The following is a 21,124-nucleotide window of genomic DNA, read 5'->3' as shown; positions in this document are numbered from 1 at the left end:
CATTGTAGAACGACTCGCTCTGTATTGTGCGCTGCATCATGAAGCTTCGAGTGATGAACCTTTTTTTGATAGTTAGGAAAACATGAAACGTTACGTGTTTCAGGTTCAAGTTCGACATTTAACGGTGAGTTTAAAAGTGTTTATATGTCGATGTACTTCTGATTACCGTCCAAATATGCGAGCTAGCTGCCAGAAAGTCTGATTTATGAACGTAACTAGCCAACTACATAGATGATAAGTTAATAAGTAATATTTAGTGCAGCTGTTTTAAAGTTTGCATGTCTGCTAAGAACTCTGATTGTTCTCGCGGACTGTTGAACGGGTTCATGTGTTCATTTAGGGACTTTAGCTCGTCCCCCAGACCAGAGTCTTAACAAACATTATCGCGCTTGTGTGAGAAGCTGAGAGGAGACGCGAGTAGCTGCTTGTTGTGGCGCTTCGGCTCATCTCCATATGAGTCATGGACTTGTGAGTATCGGAACAACCAGCCCCGTGTGTCTCAGACGCTTCATTCTCCACTTGTGCACCAACGAGTTAAGGAAAGGCCTTCTGATTTTGATCAATTTACAGTTTAGTAAAAGATTCAATAATTATAAGAAGCACAGGTACTGAATTAACTGGGTCAGTTACAAATAAAGTATCACCCAAATAAAGCATCAACTTATGAATTTATATTCACACTGTGATACCAGGAAAGAATGTGAGAGTGGAGATCCCTGTCAAGTTCCTCTGGAGAGCTTAAAGTAAACTGAAATATATCCATTAGTGTGTCCTGCTGCGTCAGGTTTATTATAAAGTACTTTAATCCACTTAAGTTTCACCAAATTCAAAAGTCTCCAGCACCTTGAACAAGTACCCCCACTACACACAATCAAATGCCTTTTCAGCATCAAAAGAGATCTCAGCCACAGGAATACTGGCATCAGATACCGCCCACATTATAGTAATGGCACACCTAATATTATCAGAGGAATTTGTTTTGAATAAAACTGACCTGGTCCTTATGGATCAATGACACAATTACTCCATCTAATCTATCTGCCAAAATCTTGGACACTATTTTAGAATCAAGAGTTATTAAGGAGATTGGCCTACAATCACCAGGGTCTTTATCTTTCTTTAATATTAAGGTAATTAGGAACTGAGACTCTGCTTTTCTAAATTAAAATCACACATATAAATAGTTTGTCTTCATTTTTGAATTTTGAAAGATTCAGCTGGGAAATATTGTAACATTAGAAATGAAAAAAGATGAAGGTTAGAACAGGGGAAGTTGAGTTGGTTCCTAATTTTCAGGATCAGTTTGCTTTGCGTATATAAGGGTCACTGACAGGTTTTCTTTTGGTGGGTCTTACCAAGCACAGGGCCCACATCACTGAGTGAAGTGTCTGTGTGACGCAGGTGTCTGGTGTGTGTGTGCTCACCATGGCTGGCACATCCCTGCCCTGCAGGTATCAGTCATGGTTAAGGTCAACAACCAGACTCAGTACCGTTACAGCCAGGACTCACCGGTGGTGTTTGTGGGTGGGCTGCCCCACTCTGGCACCACACTGATGTAGGACATTCTCATATGTAACACTTTTACTGAGTGTGTGTGTGTACAGTTGGTTATGTGCTGTGAGTGATGTGTAACACTGTTACTGAATGTGTGTGTGTTGGGTTGGTTATGAGCTGTGAGTGATGTGTAATGCTGTTAATGAATGTGTGTGTGTGTAGGGTTGGTTATGTGCTGTGAGTGATATGTAACACTGTCCATACAATCTCAGGTCTCTCCTGTTTCACACCTTGTTTCTGATGGATTTGATCTTGTTTTCTCAGCCATAATCTGAGAAACATTTATCACTTCTTTGGTTCTGCAATACAAAAATTGAGTTTTAAATAAAAACTTTACATTTTTAAAGCAACATTACATATTTATTCAGTTTGTCCTCTAACATAAATCCACCGATCAATTTTTTTTTCTTTCAATGTGTTGTTTTTACTTGCTAAAAATTTAAAATGATTATTTCACATGTATCATTTCCATAGACATTCCCAAATTATCAAACACTTAAAACACCTCAAACATCATTAAGCAAAGTATTAATTTTGTGTCTGTTGTTACTGTAATGAATAGTGTTCAAACTGAGACTTAACATTTCCTTATTCAAAATATCAAAAATATCAAATCAGACTGTAATCGACAGTTTCAAGATAAACAGATGTATGTAAAAGATTATATTTTGGTAACAATGTAACAGATATCAAAATACAGTAATAAATTTAAACAAAAAGTTCCATAAAACATGATTTCTTCTTGTATTTCAAAATAAACAGCATGACATCTTATATGCCAGAGATAAATAACACATGGCAGGTCTTTACCCATAAGGCACTGCAAGGGAAATGTTTGGATTTACAAAGGCACAGAGAATAAACACCTAATTAATATTCATGAGAAAAGTTTAAAACATGTTTGTAGTACTGACAGAGGAATGAAAAATAAATTTTGTAAAGACAAACATTAAGCAACTTCTGGCAGAAAATTCCATTTTGTACTGACATTTGTTTATCTACCCCTTCCAAGCTTTCATTAATTTTAATCACACTCATGTATGCAATCCTTCTATCAATTTTTCATTCCTCCATCATTACTCAGAAATGAATGCACTGATATTTTATCTCCCTGAATTCTAAGGCTACAGCCACCAGGCTTGGCAGAGACTCAACAGTGGACCTCAAGCACCAAACTGCATATTATACCAACAGCACTCATTTGTTTACTCCTCCTCTCCTCTCCTTTCATTAATCCCTTTATCAAATGTTCATTTTATTACTAATATAATAAATGTAGTTAAGTACATATCTGCACTTCATAAAGAAAATTATACTGATTGTAAACATTGAGTTGTATTTCTATCTTTACTTTATAGTTACTTAATGCCTGTTGATTCATCTTCCTTCAATATGTTTCTCAGCTCTAACTCTAGTGATCTTGTCATGAGCCAGATTACAGACACTGGTAACTAGCAGCTGCATTTAATAATAGCCAGCTGGTGAAACAATAAACACCACAGGGTCTGTCAACCTTGCTCAAAACCAAATGACATGAAGGAGGTCTGTTTCCATAATACAACGCTTTGAAATGAATGCAGCATTATAGCACTGGGAAAACCAACCAAAACAACTGACCATAATCACCAAGACCACAAGAAGTTTTGAAAATATAACCTGAACAATAAGGGAGACTCTTAAATAAAACATGTTGACAAATAGCAACTAAACTATTCAAAGATGCTACAGACAAAATTGCTGGTTTTTCCATGAGCTGACAAAAGTATTTACATGTGCATTAAATTACATCACAGGATCTCACAGTAATACTTACATAAACAGCTTTACGATTTACAGTACTGGGCAGATGCTCTTATAGTGACTGATGTATATTTATCAGTATGACATCATGTGTCCTCTCTGAGGATCAAACCATGATTCTGGAGATGTATCTTACTGTACCTGCTCTACCAGGTGAGCTTCAGGAGTGCTAACGTCATAAAACTCTGATCATGTATGACTGAACATACATTGATCTTTGACCCCTGAATGGTACAGAGAAAGGCAGTGTGGGTACATACGCGTGTGTGTGTGTGTGTGTGTGTGTGTGTAAGAGCCAAATCATTTATCATCTCTCAGACTTCATGGTTATTATTGGGAGATCACCTCTGCTCCTCAACTGAGTGGTTTAGTCCATTCATATTAACTCCTCTGTTGCCATGGTTACTATTCCATTCACTGTACTTCCTTTCTGGAGCTCCTGAATTTTTTTTCCTCAGCTGCACAATCACCAGCACTGCTGCCACAAGCCCCGCCCCCGTCAGAGCCAGGAGCACCGTCAACACCGTCACTGTGGAGCTCTGATCTGGACATGGCTGGACTTCTGTAACACACACACACACAGACAAAAATGGTCAGAAATTACGAACCACTATTTAAACAGTACAGAGTTATAATTATATGTGTATGTATCAGAGTGAACATGACAGGATCGAGAGGGATTGTGGGATTCATTTACATATTAACACAGCATAATTACTACAGTGAACAGTGATATTGGGGGTGAAGTATTTGTAAATTTACTAAGGGTTGTATGTAGTGGGTTGAGCATCAGGAGCAGACAAGGCCAAACTAAAAAAACATAAGCCACACTAGAAATAAAAATTATTATTTTAGTTGGTTACTTTTATTTAGTGCCTTTCTCAAACTCAAGGACGCTTTGCAGGCAGACGTCAGCTTTTACACTCAGATCACTCACAGACAGATGAGAAGCAGTAGCCAATTTACACACAGTGTTCTCTCTATCACAAACCACAGCCCCCTGGGGGACTGAACCAGGTGTAGGGGCAGTGGAGGAGGTTTAGACCAGGACAGAGTACCAACCATCACTGAACACACACACACACGCACACAAATCTATCTATCTATATTCATGCACAACTCACATTGATACAGTTTTAGAGTATCCAGTCATCCTAACCGCCATGTTTTTGGGAGGACCCCAGAGGAAACCTACACAGATTCAGGGAGAACACGGAAACTCCACCCAGAGAGGGACTCAGAGGCTGAGAGGCAAACATGCCAACCATCAAGCCCTGCTGCCCAAAACAACCAACTGTCCCAACTGAACACAAACAAAATTAAGTACAATAACCTTCTCTACTCCCAAAAACAAACAAACAGAAGTAAAGAACTGAGAAAATAAAAAAGGTGTCAAACTTCCCAACTACGATTCACACAGGACTACTACAATACACTACACACAGAATAATATTTACCACAGTGAACACGACCAGAAAAAGGGGAAGCGATAAGTCAGAATGATTTAACAAGCAGAGGCCCAAAACCACAACAATCGGCAAACAACACTCACTGAACAAACACAAGCAGCCCCAGCAACAGTGGATATGAATCGCAGCCTGTTGCTTCTTCTCGGGCTTCCCCTTATGCGTGCGGTAGAATGAGGCAGCAGCCCAGGACAATTCCAGCACAGGACAGAAGACTTGATCAGGTGGAGGAGGAGCATCATGAAGGGGAGGAGCCACAGGATGTAACATAAACGTAAACAAACACAAATAACCCTACCCATAACGCAAACAGGGTTATAACACCTTCAAATACCAACACTTCAATTTTTCTGACTCATCACTCATGATTATTTTGGTACGAATAAGCAGGTATCACACCAAGTGCCGTAAAACATCAGTGGCTGAATCCAGGAGTGTCCATGTGAGAATCCACCACAAAGAGTCCAGTGAAAATCAACCGGGGATATGCTTAGATAAACAGGACCTCAACTAAGACCAAGACCTCAAACTATGACACTCAGTCCATGCTGTTTACATGATCCTAGCATTCATAGTCAAACTAATACTGAACCACTGATGTGCATGTAAACATAGTTACTGATACTATGCACAACCCCCTCCCCAACATAGTAATTCTAGGCAACATTAAAACCACAGTAACCACACTTACCTTCCACAGTAACTGTGTATGTCTGAATAATTTCTTCATTCTTCATGTCTCTGATGCTGTAAACTCCACTATCAGATGGTGTGGTTCCTTGCAGCTCCACAGCAGAGATGAGCGACACTCTCCGAGTGTATTCAGGTTTACACTTCAGTGAGTGTCCAGCCACTGTGCAGATCTGTCCACTAGAAGGAGCAGCTGCACCTGTGCTGTTATAAATCACCTCCACTGACTCTGATAGGAGCAAATCCAGCACCAAAGGTTCATCAGGCTTAATCTGAACTGAAGAATTACAGGCTGTGGAAAAAAAACAATTAGAAACTTCAATGTAATATACAACTGATTTGACCATGTAACCTCAGAACTGCAAATCTGATATAAACATTTAGCTCCTTCTGTTTTTCCCCAACATATTACTCCATATAAATAAAGTTCTGTCTAGATGAATAATGGTTTAGTAACAATAACTAGGTAATCCATTGAGGACACTTACCCTCTATCTGTAGACTCACATCACAGATGTCTTTACCACTACAGGTGCAGGTGTACAAGGACCTCTTAGTGTAATCAGCATCAGTGATGGTGAGGGAGAGATCTCCCTTCAGGTACTGATCATGGGACATGTGAAATCCCTCCTCTAACTGGCAGGATGTCTGGTTACACTAAGCCAGAATGTCATGTGGTTTATGATATAAAGTCCATGTGACCAGACCAGAACACAGCTGAGTGCAGGGGAGAGTAGCAGCATCATGAAGATTCACCTTTACTGAAGGAAAAGAGCCTGAAAGAGACATTAGGAAAAGAGAGTTTAAAATGTTACACTGGTTCTTGAAAGTTTAGGAACTCTTTAGAAGTTTCTATATTTCTGCATATATATGAACTAAAACTTCATCAGATTGTCAAGCAAGTCCTGAAAGTAGAAAGAAAAACAAATCAAACTAATTCAACCAAATATTAGACCCAATATTAGTCTATAATAATATTATTTATAGAGGAAAATGACCCAATGTTTCATATCAAGGCAAATATTGTTTACAAGTTGATATTTATTATTTAGAATGTTATTTATTTTATTTTATCTGTCATTTCCATGCATGATACAGCATATATAATACATCCCACACAAAAAATAATTCCCTACACAACTGAACCACAGTACCACAGTGGCTTTTAATGAAAAAATATCAGATTGGTATTGATATCAGACGACATTCAAATGCAAGACATCAGTATCAGATCAGTAAAGAGAAACTGGTATCATGCTCTCTCTATAAATACAGTAAAACAAAAAATAATCAACCATTCACTCTGGCTACTTAAATATTCTTGGTTACTCAAAGATGCATTTCTGTGTAAGAGCAGAACTGATTGATACTGCTCATTAGTACGGCTGCAGGGACATCTGTGCCTTCTATGTATATGTCTACATGACCATTCTGGTGATCTTTTAATGAAAGGCTTCTGAAATGCAAGTCTATTAGCAAAATGACAGGAAATCTGTCCAATTAAATTTATTAATTTTATGTTTCTCACTCCGGGGGCGGGCCTATAGCAGCCTGAACCTTCTCAGTGTTCTGAAGAAAGGGTTACAACATTATTAGTAAAGGATCACTGTGTTCATGCTACCTTAGCCAGCTGACTATGAATGGGGTCTATGAGTGAGACAGACACTGTTGTTATACAGTAGGTACGACGAGCCGAGCATCCACAGTGAGTTATACAGTACAGTTCTCATGAATAGCAGCAATGCAATAAATATGTTTACAATCCTTTTAAATGTTAAAAAAATGGATGATATTGTTTATGCTGTGCAGTGCAAAAATGAATTATTAAAAACAACCATCAGGATTTATAAATGTAATTAATTTTAATAATAATTTTATTAAATATAAAGAAGATTAAATAAAGATAAAGGTCAAGCCGGTACAATAGTCCGGTTAACACACCAAAGTCAAGGATGAAATTCTGATGACCTGAGAGAACCTGTTCTATCCACTTACCAGCTATGACTGTCAGCAGCTGTAACAGCAGAACACAGTGACACCTGCTCAGCATGACTGAGGAGACAAAAGAGAACCCAGTCAGTACTGTACAGAGGAGACAGGAGAACCCAGTCAGTACTGTACAGAGAAGACAGGAGAGCTCAGTCAGTACTGTACAGAGGAGACAAAAGAGAACCCAGTCAGTACTGTACAGAGGTGACAAAAGAGAACCCAGTCAGTACTGTACAGAGTAGACAGGAGAACCCAGTCAGTACTATACAGGTAGGAGCAGCTGAGTAAATCTCAGGGTGATCACTATTAGGAAAAAAGTCACCTATTTCCAGTACCCTTATTATACCACCTGCCATAAAAGAAATAGGACTAAATCCCACTACAACTCAGCAGCACAGTAATCCTCCTTTACCAGAGGGGGATTAGTCCAGGGTCCAGAACATCACAGTCCTGCCTGCCAGTATGTTGTGTCACTGTTCAGTTCCCTTATTCCCAGCAGTCATGCTGTGTTTGATATTTCTGGCAACACTAAACTACTAATCAGACGGGACTCATTTTCCAGTTGTGTACGTAAAGCAACTTTACCACAAGACCTCTAGAGTGTATGACAGACTCGCACACAGGATCAGAAACCTCAGGATAAATTACAGACATGTCAGTGGCTACTGGATTTACGTATTACTGTCTCACAGAAATATCCACAAGTGATGCAGAGCTTTCGTTGAAAGAAACCACAGAATATTTTTCACACATCTGCACAGAATTCTGTTATTTAATGAAACCACTTATAGTAATAATGACTTGGGTTTGAATATTAGCAGGTTACATACGTGTAGGGGAATTTACTTAAAACTTCTGAGAAGTCATTTGCCTCCACGAGCACTTCCGTGATTGGAGATAAAAGCGCCCAAACTCTGATATGTGAACCCTGGATATTCACCCGGGATTAAAAAAAACCCTGAGATTACAGCAAAAGGACGTTTATAGCAGTCGTGACGGCAGCCGACCTCACCGGCGCCATCTTGCTGAACCTGAAACAGTTTTTCTTTGGGCTGATAAGATGTTCCTGGCAACATGCGGAATCAATTAGTCTGTAATGCACCTATAAAACAGGAGTATTGTAACGGTCAGTAATTTGCGGACTGTCCCCTTAAATTACGTTTACGTAAAAGGCGTGTGCACGTAGGCCACGCGGAAGAGTTGGGTTTGTACTGTGCGTGACGGACGTTGCTAGACCCAGCTCTTCATTTATCGTTATTTACTTATTTAGTAACGCGTTATGAGCTTTGGATGTTTTTACAACTCATGTATGAGCTGTCTACGATACTCCAGTAGCGAGCCTGTGTCACGTGGTGAATAAACCAGCAAGTTTACTACTAAACTGAGTGATTCTGGTCCGCATCTCCTCCACGTGCTTCACAGGCTTCTCTCTACCAGTTCCAAAGATCTGCTCATCTGGGTTGGAGTATAATTTAAACAGGACTAACTCCAATCGTTACAGTATGTACTAAAGTAGAAAGTTACTGTAGGTGCAAGGCAGGTGTTCTTAATAAAGTGACCGGTTAGTTTATGTAGCAACATTCGTACTTTTGGTCAATATAGCACGTGGATGTTCACAAGCGTTTGTGTTATAACTCGTTGGTGCACAAGTGGAGAATGAAGCGTCTGAGACACACGGAGCTGGTTGGTCTGATACTCACAAGTCCATGACTCATATGGAGAGGAGCCGAAGCGCCACAACAAGCAGCTACTCGCGTCTCCTCTCAGCTTCTCACACAAGCGCGATAATGTTTGTTAAGACTCTGGTCTGGTGCACGAGCTAAAGTCCCTAAATGAACACATGAACCCGTTCAACAGTCCGCGAGAACAATCAGAGTTCTTAGCAGACATGCAAACTTTAAAACAGCTGCACTAAATATTACTTATTTACTTATCATCTATGTAGTTGGCTAGTTGCGTTCATAAATCAGACTTTCTGGCAGCTAGCGCGCATATTTGGACGGTAATCAGAAGTACATCGACATATAAACACTTTTAAACTCACCGCTAAATGTCGAACTTGAACCTGAAACACGTAATGTTTCATATTTTTCTAACTATATAAAAAAAAGGTTAATTACTCGAAGCTTCATGATACAGCGCACAATACAGTGCGATTCGTTCTACAATGGTCAAGTGACCACAGCCGGAAATAGTGAGAAAAAGCGTTCTGAATTTTCAACATTTAACTTTTGCCATCAAATAAAGTAGAGTATTTTATAAGAACACTATAATAATAAATAATAATAATAATAATAATAATAATGTATTATTCTTTAATTTATAAAGTCATAAATTGATGGCATTTTATCAGTTTTGTTTAGTGTTAAGCTGTTCACAATTTAGAACTTAAATTTAAAATATATAAAATTGTTTTGCTCTTAAATATGACTTAGTAAGATGTGTTCTGGGTGCATTCTAAATGTATTCTGAATATATTACTGTTTTATGTATTGTAATAGAATACATCACATTATTCAGCCATCAAAGTATTCTGCCCTGGATGTATGTACCCACATCAGCAATGAGATTTTGAAAACATGCACAAGTTTTAAAAGCTGGAAATAAATAAATAGATAACTAACTAACTACCTAAATAAATAAAGATCCCTTGCCAACCAGATGCACAAAGCACTTTGAAGTTTTGCCAACCAGATGCCGCTATTGTGCACTGTATCATGAAGCTACGAGTAATGAACCTTTTTTTGATAGTTAGGAAGAAAGTGCCAGTGCGTTTGCCATTACTACTTACCACGCTGTGCCAAGCAGCGTTCCTGGCTCCAACAAAAATCTTCTAAAGCAAATATCTTGTATACCATGTTAGTAATACTAGTATTATTATAATTTTAAATCACTATATGAGATAATGAGACATTATGAAATACATGTACATCTGCTCTGTTCCTAATCAGAGACATTATAATACAATAAAGACTTTGTCCTCCCTCACTGTCTATGCAATTAAACACACAAGCTAACTTTCTCCCACTACCTACAAGTTTAGAATCATCAGAACCTGGATGTAATCTAATAACCAATCAAATCATGTCTGTTTTTGAGACCTGTGTTGCTGTCCCATCACCCTGCCACACTTCTGAATTGCAGCATTCGATAAGTGAAAATAATTTTTTTCTGTGTTATCTCAATTTATTTCAATGGCTTTTATTCCCCGTCTCGGTACATCAAGACTTTACTGTAAAAGCGAGATTTAATGGGCAAAAGTTAGTGGCCAGACCGACAGACTGAGCTAACTAGCTGCTTGTTAACCTGTCTGTGTCAGACACAGTGCAAGTTTTCTCTCACACATCTTGGTTATCAGTTGTGGGTGAATGAATGAATTAAGTTATATATAGTGAGTGATGATCTCTTCTTCTTTTCTGTGGTTACCCTCCATTCATTTCCATTTCATCTGAAGTTAACATTTGCAGTACAATGACCTGTGCTACTGAAAATGACTGATTGTTATTTCAAACAACAATTAAATAGCACTTTAACTTCACTAGCTGGGGATACAGAGTTATCTGGTTAACTGCAAAGAAGCTCCTTTTATCAAAGGAGCTCCATTTTCAAACATGTTACTAACATTGTCCTGAGTAATGTACATTAATGCTGATTTAAAAAAATATTTAGGCATCAATTTTGGTATTAATTTTGGTTTGTTTCTCTTGATCCCTTAGAATGTTTTCCAAACTGGCATCTCCATATTCCAGGCCAGCGCCTGTGAGGGTGAGGTGAGTGGCTACATATACAGCTGAGAGAGCAGAGACATACACATTAGTGGAAGGTGTGCTGGTTAAGTCCACCAAGAGGGTTGCTACTTGTGCTCGCTCTGACGGGGAGCATTTTGTAGTGGCCCATTTAAAAAGAATGATGATTGTCATCGAATTGGTTGTCTTATTTCATCAATGGCTACAATTGATCAGAAAAATATGGTAGCTCTAAAATGTATTTCAGTCCATCCACAGGAGTGTTTATAACAGATGAGGTCACGGTATCTTTAGATCTGGAAGTATAATGCTGCAATGCTGTCTGTCCTCCCTCCCCAACCTATAAAGACCTTCCTGACTGGAAAGCAGACTAGTGTGCACTCTCAGGGAGGGTTTTCAGTGTAAGTATTATTTGTAAAAATATTAGCCTAATTAAATGTGTTATGACCATTAGTGTCATAAGAGATAAATTTAATCTTAATCTTAACCTGCACATATCTTATACCGACCATAACAAACCATTACTGAAATGACAAACATGACACTTGTTTTTAAACTCTAAACTCGATTGACTGTTTAAATCTTGTCCATTAGTGTCCTCACAATAGCAGAGTGTAAATGAATTTTATATATTGTATCTAAGAACATTTATATAAATACTGTCTATGAAATCATTTCCAAATAGCATATGGCTAACAATACACTTTCTTACATAAACTTTGAGTCAGTGAAAGCACCACAGCAAATGTTGATTTTGCCTTTTAATACAATGGCATCTTCAGTATTTGAGAATGTAATTGGATGTGGTCTATCAATTATGTATTAATGCAATTAATGTTATGTTAAATAGCCTCGTCTTTTTATTATTAATTTGTTTTTTAAAGTTGACTACCATAAAACTCCAAAAGATGGGGCCGACCACTTGGGCTGCTTTCAGGAAAAAAGCACGCATGTGTCTCTCTGGAGAGAAGTTGCACTACACAAAATCAGCCTGTCGGATGACATGGAAATCAGTCACCTCTATATTAGAAAAAAACAAAGAAGACATTCAGTTTAGTTCCACTACTTATACAGCTATGAAGGTAAATCATTTTTTTCTCTCTTTTTTTCCTAAATTGTAAGTTTGTAAAGGTGCAGGTGGAAAAAGATTAAGAAACTAAAGATTTTTATGGGCTGGCCGAAATAAACTTACAAGGTATAGCAGTAGTTGTACCTTTGGGACAAGTCCAAATTGACTCAGGAATGTGCTATCAATCATTTTATGTGTACACAACTATAATTTATTTATTCCATGTGCCAATGCAAAGCAATATGATAGATATTTAAACGAGACCTAATTGGCTACTGGCTGAATCATAAGAGAGTATTCCACAAAATTGCTTGTTTTTGCAAGTTACACTGGCCAACCAGCAAAAATCTATACACTCTCCAGCCACCTTAATAGAAACACCTACCTTGTAGCTACAGCTTGTAGATGTTCAGTTAAAGACTATATCCTGTCTGTTTCCATACATAGTTTAGGTTAACCATCGTCTAGTACATTATGACTCATCCATTTCTGATCCCAGGTCAGCAGTATTTTTTTATTTTTCTTAACCTACCAATGACACTGGCACATATGAAACCCCGGCAACACTACTGTTACTGATGTTTCACAGCAATGCCACTGCCATGACAGTGCTAACACTTTGTTGAAAATGGTTTATAACCTAAACAAATGCCTGGTTAGCAGTGTTCAGAAACTGACCATTGATGATCTGAACTCTGTAAAATGCACATTCAAAATGCAGTTATAAGCTTGGACAGGTACATAACAGTACGCATACAAAAATATTAACTAGCTAAAGCCTATTTGTATCTGGGTAAATGAAACAATGTCTCAGCCCTTTGTTAATAGTATGCTTTTATAATCACTGCATTAAGATAATGGCGTGTTTCTCTTTCCATAGGTTCACAGATAGCGTTAAACTTCATATTTCCTAATGTGATGGACGAGGGTTAAGCAGGATGTGGGGACGAGGCACGTTGAACATAAGCATACATTTTATTTACACATTAAACATACACATATTAACACTACTTGGATCAAACACCGACAACTTTGACGATACAAAACGAGACTTATATACACTCATGACAACTACACACAACAAGGATCACAACACAAGAGGGCATGGCAATACGAACACACAGACATGCACATGCACGCAGTCTTGAGGGGGGAGGGGTCGTACCGTGACACCTAAAAGTAAGATGAAGCTTTCATATTAATCTGTGACTGTTATAGTATTTAGCTATAGCTGTTAGTAGTGATATTGTAGCCTGTTAAGGTAACTTTTTGTCAAATTTCTTATTTTGTTTGTCTTTTGTTACACTGTTTGCAGGTTTAACAGCTGGTGAGACACTTGACCATTTGTGTAAGTGCAATTTGATACAAATTCATAATTCATAACATTGACATGTGGGCCTAATTATGTACTGTATGGAGTGACCTTAGTATGACATGGTGGAAATGAATGTGTTTCTGTTCTCATGCTTGTTTGCAGGTTGCCATTACACCTGCAGTCAGTAGATCAAGATGTAATAAATGAACTTATAGGTGTATATGGAAGCACCAGATAGCTCATTCGTTCTTTCAGTAACTGTTCAAAATGCACTCTTCATATAAAGCAGGGTCATATGACTTGAAAGAAATCACATAAAACGTTTACAAGCATTTAGTATCATTTAGTTAATAGACATTGTTTGCAAGATAAAATGTATTTTTTTTAGACATTTCATAAGTTTAAATATTTCTCTTCTGTGTTTGTATGTCCATAGGTCTGTCAGTTCCATTAAAAGTGAGTAGAAAGTTTCTGCATAACTGGGGTTCCATTTCTGCATAACTAGGGTGGTTCTGAAGTTACTGAGATTGTTCATTATATGAAAATATCAGTGTACTTGAACGTGTAAATGAACAATACATACATGAAATTTAAATGCTTTTATCAATATTAGCATTGTTGTGCACAGACCAATGGATCTTGACCTGTACTCAGTGCAAGACATGTTGGTTAGTCAGCTAACTTCAGAATGCATAGTCAGTTAACTTCAGAATGCAGTCTTTTCACAACTGGTTATATGTCATATTGGATTCTGTTTAAACACATGTAATGCAAGGGATCCATAATGCATATGTATACTCAGGGTATTTGCTGCTAATAAAAGGGTAAACACACTAAGAACATATTAATTAATAACGGATAATGCATAACATAATTATGAAATTTTGGTCCACAGTCAAGTTCCCCTTTATGCTGGACTTTAGCCTGAGTATTATTGACACTTACCTCTCTATTTTCACATGAGCATCTGTATTTGATAGAGACTACAAAGCACTTCTGTAAGTCATCAAATGCTGTAAATGTACACTGATGTCCACATTTATATTTCTGTAGTTTCAGATTACCTCACGTCATTTCAGTGACAAGAATTAAATTTGTGGCTTGGCCTTTTTTTCCATCTTAAACACTTCATAAAACTGTCATGACTTTTTACCATCTAAATGTACATGTGCAGGGATAATGCAAAACCTTCAGTATTCAGCCACCAGAGCAACTGTGGCCAGTCTGAATGTAAGATGAATTAAATGAAGTAATTTGACTCAAGCATTTCTGTGAAGAATTTTGGCTCTTATACAATGATGCTGTAATGTGGGGAAATTATTTGGCTCTTACAGAGTGCCATTAGAAAAAAGACAAATGACCAGTATAGAAACACTGGGGGTAACTGCTAACTGTCACGGAACACTCGCCTCCGCGAGTCACGTGGTTTGGCTCGCCACGTGCAGCGGGAGGGTCTGTGTTTGTGGCCACGCCTGCAGACATCTGCACCTCGTCTTGTCTAAATGTATATAAACCCGTGTCAAAGTGTGCAGTGTGTTGGTCATTGTTGATGTAGCATGTTGATGTTTGTTTGTTACCGTCCAAATGTGATATTAGTAAGCTTGTTTGTCTAGCTTGTGTTAATGTTAAAGTCATTAGTGTTAAGTGTGTCTATGCTGGTTGTTAATGTTATTTGTGAGTGCCACCATCGTCTTTATGCTTTGTGTCATTAAATGTTTCACAAGCCATGAGAAGTCTGTGCGTCCTGCTCCACGCCCTTCCATGACGTTACAGTAATGAAAGGGGGCAACTTGGTGACATTAGATTTAAAGCTGAGTACAATATGTCTCAACAGCTAAAATATCATGTTTAAACAGTATTTATGTAGGGTAGATTTAAAAATCATTTTACTATTTTTTATATTACCTAAATCATGGACTATCTATTAGTATAATAAATGTGGTTGCTAAGGTGTTACCAATTTGCTTCTATGTTCTCGATATGTGGTTGCTATGGAGTCCCTAGATGGTTGTTTTGGATGTTGCCAAGATGTTGCTATGAACTTGCTAGGGTAAATGTTGTGGGATATTTTGTTGTGGGGGTAAATTTGGTTGAGGGTTAAATGGCTGAGTGGTAGTTGAGGATGAGGGGTTGTTTAGTGTTTTTTTAATGTTGATACTGTGAAATATCAAATGCAGTTTACATATAAAATTAAATCCTGAAATACTATTGAGCCATTCCCAGGTAGTTGCTATGTGGTTGCTATTTTCTTGCTAGGTGGTTGCTATGGATCTTGATGGGTGTTTCCTATGGTATCCCAGGTGGTTGTTAGGGTATTACAGAGTGGTTGATATGGTCTCACTAGGTTGTTGCTGTGGTATCTCAGGTCACTGCTATGGGTTCCCAATTGGTTGCTATGGTCTTGCTAGGTGGTTACGATGGAGTGTCAAGTGGTTGCTAGTGTGTTGCTATGGCTGTGGGGTAGTTGCGGATGAGTGGGTATTTACCTGTTGGGGTAGTTGTGATTGAGGGCTATTAGTGTAATGGTGTAACTGTTGTTGAGGGGTTTTTAAGCTGTGGGGGAATTTGTTGAGGGCAATTTGGCTGATTTGGTTGTTAATGAGGGGCTGTGGGGGTAATTTGTGGTGATGGCTAATTGGCTGTGGCGAAGTTGAGGCTGAGGGGTTATTTAGCTGTTGGATAGTTGTTTTTGGTTTATTTATCTGTGGAGGTACTTGTGCTTGAGTGCTATATGGAGGTGGTGGTAATTAGGGTTGGGATAATTGGTTGTGGGGTAGCTGAGGCAAAGGGGTTGTTTAGCTGTTGGGGTAGTTGCTTTTGTGGGCTAGTTTATGATGAGGTGTCATTGGGATTGAGGGGTTATTTTGCTGTGGGGAAATCGTGCCTGAGGGCTGTTTAGCTGTGTGGTTAATTAGGTTTGATGGGTAATTGGCTGTGGAATAGTTGAGGCTGAGGGCTATTTGAATAATGGGGTAATTGTTTTTTTAGGGGTATTTAATTGTTGGGGTAGTTGAGGGGATATTAAGTTGTTGGTGAAGTTGGTGAGGGCAGTTTGGATAATGGAGTAGATGTTAAGGGGCTGTGGGGGGCTATTTGGCAGTTGGGGATATTTAAGTTTGAGGGACAATAACATCAAAGGAAACAAAGAGGCAGCTCTGAAAGTTCTCTGAGAAAAGAAGTGGCAGAGAAAGAATGGAAAACTTTTACCATGAAGAAAGTCTGAAGGAAGCAGATGACAGCACAACTCTCCTCTTCTCCTCCTCTCATTCACTCTTTCTCTCACACACATACACACACACACACACAAACACACACACACACACACAAACACACACACACACACACAAACACACATACACACACACACACACACACACACACACACACACACACACACACACACACACACACACACACACACAGAAATTAGTGCTATTTATGATCCAAGTTATGACTGACTGGGTGTTTTTAATTAAATTTAAGCCCTGGACCTTTATGGGGCCTGGCTGATTGAGCCTGTGAGTGTATGGGTGCACCTCAGTGTGTGCTGTGTGTGTTTATCTGAGTGTGTGAGGACCAGAGAGATGTGAGTGCATCTAACTGTCTACTGTGTTGTTTATCCAGTTTCACCAGTGTGTGCTGTTTTGGTGTTATGGTATGAGATTTTGAGTGTTGACAGTATTTTATTGTAAAAATCCTTTAGGCATTACACTCATACTGTGTACAACATCTGCACCTGTATCAGTCCAGCACACAGAAAACAAAATGAAAAACCTTTCACAGTTTCCAAAGAGTTCCATGTTTAATGGACAGATTTGTACAGCGAGTTTAACACAGTAAAGTTATGATTGCATTGTGTGTGTGTGTGTGTGTGTGTGTGTGTGTGTGTGTGTGTGTTCGTTCATGAGGTAGTGTATACTGCGAGAGATGTAACGTGTGTGTGTGTGTGTGTATGTGTTTTATACTCAGCAAGCATGTGTGTATTATGATGTTCACCAGTTGTGTGTGTAGAGGAGTGTGTGTTTCCCTGCAGACTCTGGTGTTCCTCCAGGACACAGGAGGCTATTCTAGCTCTCTCACACACACTGAGGAGTGAGACCACCAAAGTCTAAACCCTGCATAGAGGGACTCAGTGAATGTGGGGTGGAATGTGTGTAAGTGTGTGAGTGTGTGAGAGGAGACACTGTAGAAGGACAGAGTGCCAGCAGGCCAGTCCAGATACACTCCTACTCTGTTGGAGCTGGAGGGGGGAGCAGAGATGTCAGTTCTCTTCTTATTGTGCCAGACAGTGTAACTGTTGTCATAGCAGTACAGACTCCAGGACTTTACATTGAATCCAAACACACAGTCATCTGTGACTCCTTTCCTGCTGATTCCTTTATATGTCACTGCTATAGCAGCATCTTCACTCCACTCCACCTCCCAGTAACAGCGTCCAGTCAGACTCTCTCTACAGAGAACCTGATACAAGTAATCAAATCTCGCTGGATGATCAGGATATGACTGCTCCCACCCCACACGTGTCACCTTTCTGTTCCCCTCAGACAGAGAGAGAAGTGTGTGTGCTGTGTTGGGGTCCAGTGTGAGCTCACACGCATCTACACACAAGATTAAATGCTGCACCATGGTCCTGGAGGAACATTGTTTCGTTTTTACTGTGTACTTGTATATATCTGAACACTCTATTTACCTGAAGAGAGTGAGACTGTTTAAATCTCAAATAAAAGCATTAAGTGCCTCAGGCAGTTCCATATCACTATTAAAACCATTAAATCTAACTGGTCTGGTGTCTCCCTCTATCACCATTAAAACTGTTAAGCCTAACTGACCAGTTTGTGCAATCAAAACAACTCTGCAGACACTTCACTGCATCGTCAATCCAGACCTGAACCATTTTAGACTGTGTTTCCTCCCTCTTTAAAACTGGTCTATATAGTAGGACCAGATGAACAGTGATGTGGTCACATACAGCCAGTGAGGGTTCCTGGATGCAGTGAAGAGAGTCTGAAACTTGTGTATGACTCTGTAGATCATATCAGCAGTGTGTTTCATGTTGGCTTTTGGATGTTGTCACGTATGTCCACCCTCCTGGCATCACTGTCTCCGTGGTTTCCCGATTGTGTCTGTTTTCTTTTACTTCCTAGTTGTTCCATTTCTTGGTGTCGTTTTCTCTGCCCCTCATCTGTTTTCCACACCTGTTCCTTGTTTCTAGTCTTGTTAAGTTCCTGATTTAAACCCCGTCTTACTCTCTGTGTCTTGGCTGTTTATTAAATGTGGTTGTATTGGATGTTTGAATGTTTGGATATTTTTGAAAGCCCATATCTGTATCTGTAAGTTTGTACTCTGTGTATCCTAGTCTGACTGTTTGTCTTAGCCTTCGTGTTTCCAAGCCTCTGTTACAGCCTGCTTCCCTTGTTTGCATTCATGTGTTTTGGTTTATAATGTATCCCCGTAAATCTCCATGTTGGCTCTATGACCCTGGACTATCCTAACGACTACGACTCTGGATTTGCCCTTAATAAAGCTCGCTCTTCTCTGCACATGCGTCTGCCTCCTTACCACTCACCGTTACAGATGTACACAAACAGTTAAAAATATTTGAGGAAGCACACAGAAAAAATAAAATGGACACACCAACGCAGGTAGATGTTCAATGTGTGCAGTGTATATGGGAATGGAAAGCTGGTTCTCTCTCTCTGTGCCACCAAGACGGTTTTACGTGGTCGAGCGCCAGTGAGTCGTGAGAACAGGCATTTCCCTTTTTATGTTACCGGTTGTAACTTTAGTAACTTTATTGTTTATACATCAGATTAGATTAGTTAACTCTTTCCTCTCACCTTTGATACAACCTCCTCACTCCTAGAATTAGTTCCCTCTTCAGCTGCTTCAATGGTTTCCCCTTTTCCCCCTGACACATCTATTACACGTCACTCGTGTTCTCTCACCACGACTCTTGTTTGATTAATAAGTTTAATTTGTCTTGTTTTGGTTGATTAGATAGTAGTAGATTGCCCGTTGGTCATTCCCACAGGTTGCTTAACACAGTTTCACTTTTCTTTTTTCGTTATTAGCCTAGTTAGCTACTTTTATTCACCACAAATCATCAGTGATCATTTTCACATGGTTATGATAGTTATAGTGAGTCTAGTGAACTAGACACTCCTGGTCATTAATAGAATCCTAGTCAATGATTGTTTTTCTTATCTCTGCTTATTCAATAAACATACTTTGGTTATAATGTCTGCAAGCCCAGAGTGATATTATAATGTTTGGTAGACGCGCAATAATCACATATCAGATTGGCGACTCTCATGATTCGAGACTGAATTATTAATCACTAATAAATTATTTAAAATTCATAAATATTTTCCTGTTAATCAGGGTCGTGCCCCAATTAACCTTATCAACTGTTACTGACAATTTATTAAAATGTTTAACCGCTACACTTTCATACACACACACACACACACACACACACACACACACACACACACACACACACACACACTGACACACTTTACACCTTTCACTTTCTCTCACACAAATACTCTTACACACACTACATTTCTCTTTCTCACACATACACGCTACACATCTCTCTCTGTCACACACTCTATACCTCTCACTTTGTCTCACGCACACAACACTCAAACTCACACACCTCTTTCACACACAAACATACACACAATCCACCTCTCTCTTTCTCTCTCACAAACACACACACAAACATGCACTGTACACCTCTCTTTCACATACACACCTCTTTCACATACGCAGCCTCTCAACACACAATACACCTGTCTCTCTCTCTCTCTCTCTCTCTCTCTCTCTCTCTCTCTCTCTCTGACACTCACACACAGTATAAATGACAATCTGTAAACCAGCACTCTGATGCTCCAACAAAGGACACCACACACACACACATACGCACACCACACACAATAAATGATGCTCCAATAAAGGACTGAGCTGCAGTTGATTTCTGTACATATGACATAAATACTGTTCTACAAGTTACACATGCTGTGGAATCATAACCTCACTGTGTTAAACTCTGTACAAATCTACAGAAATCTTTCCAATCAGGTGGAAATCTTTGGAAACTGAAAGGTTTCTCATTCTGTTTTCTGAGTGTTGGAGTGACAGAGATACAGATGTTGTACACAGTAAGTCTTGTGACAGTTACCCTCCACCACAGTGTGTACATATGGACTGTGTTGGAGATACACATGTGCTGTGTGTGTATATATGTGTGCATGTAAATTAACACACAGGAATTGTTTGGTGAAACTTTATTGATGATGTGATTTATTAAGTGATGGTTAACATGGAAATAGTGTTATTTAGTGAGGACCTGCAGACGAAGAGAAATATATGTAAGTATTTGAGATGAAATATTGTTCTTATAATATATTACTAGAGTTTAAGTATAATGTTTATCTGGCCAGGAACGTTTGTATATTTTAATGAAGTAAGTAAAACAGGTTAAGAGAAA

At 38.9% G+C, this 21,124-nt stretch overlaps 2 protein-coding genes and 1 long non-coding RNA gene across 5 annotated transcripts; 1 reads left to right on the top strand and 2 right to left on the bottom strand.

Moving 5' to 3' along the window:
* On the top strand, positions 1-2,765 carry LOC118241464. Of its 3 annotated transcripts, XR_004776094.1 has the most exons (4): positions 1-124; positions 341-468; positions 1,402-1,555; positions 2,678-2,761. It is a non-coding gene; the product is annotated as an uncharacterized LOC118241464 (long non-coding RNA). The 3 variants fall into 3 exon arrangements; XR_004776092.1 differs by lacking the exon at positions 1,402-1,555 and having other exon boundaries at positions 2,678-2,765; XR_004776093.1 differs by lacking the exon at positions 2,678-2,761 and having other exon boundaries at positions 1,402-1,653.
* A 930-nt stretch (positions 2,766-3,695) lies between these two features.
* Positions 3,696-6,279, bottom strand: LOC113568951. The gene is made up of 3 exons (XM_035526525.1): positions 5,999-6,279; positions 5,512-5,802; positions 3,696-3,916 (listed from the first exon to the last, which is right to left on the bottom strand). The coding sequence occupies exons 1-3, from the start codon at positions 6,126-6,128 to the stop codon at positions 3,696-3,698; spliced, it is 642 nt and encodes a 213-aa protein (XP_035382418.1). The 5' UTR covers positions 6,129-6,279.
* Positions 6,280-17,341: 11,062 nt separating this feature from the next.
* On the bottom strand, positions 17,342-18,255 carry LOC113568573 (stonustoxin subunit beta-like). Its single transcript, XM_035526480.1, has 2 exons — positions 17,716-18,255; positions 17,342-17,365 (listed from the first exon to the last, which is right to left on the bottom strand). Exons 1-2 carry the CDS (start codon positions 18,253-18,255, stop codon positions 17,342-17,344), a joined length of 564 nt encoding a protein of 187 aa, XP_035382373.1.
* Positions 18,256-21,124: the final 2,869 nt, after the last annotated feature.

Source organism: Electrophorus electricus, chromosome 5 (genome assembly GCF_013358815.1).
Source record: "Electrophorus electricus isolate fEleEle1 chromosome 5, fEleEle1.pri, whole genome shotgun sequence".
Classification (NCBI taxonomy): domain Eukaryota; kingdom Metazoa; phylum Chordata; class Actinopteri; order Gymnotiformes; family Gymnotidae; genus Electrophorus; species Electrophorus electricus.
The sequence above is the reverse complement of the archived record's forward strand: the minus strand, read 5'-3'. Positions and strand labels throughout refer to the sequence as shown.

Coding starts and splice junctions, on each gene's coding strand:
- LOC113568573 (XM_035526480.1), bottom strand. CDS start 18,255: ATGGTGCAGCATTTAATCTTGTGTGTAGATGCGTGTGAGCTCACACTG. Junction 17,366..17,715: donor TTTGGTGGTCTCACTCCTCA/GTGTGTGTGAGA, acceptor GGACTGATACAG/GTGCAGATGTTGTACACAGT.
- LOC113568951 (XM_035526525.1), bottom strand. CDS start 6,128: ATGTCCCATGATCAGTACCTGAAGGGAGATCTCTCCCTCACCATCACT. Junction 5,803..5,998: donor TGTGAGTCTACAGATAGAGG/GTAAGTGTCCTC, acceptor TTTTTTCCACAG/CCTGTAATTCTTCAGTTCAG. Junction 3,917..5,511: donor ATACACAGTTACTGTGGAAG/GTAAGTGTGGTT, acceptor TGTGTGTTACAG/AAGTCCAGCCATGTCCAGAT.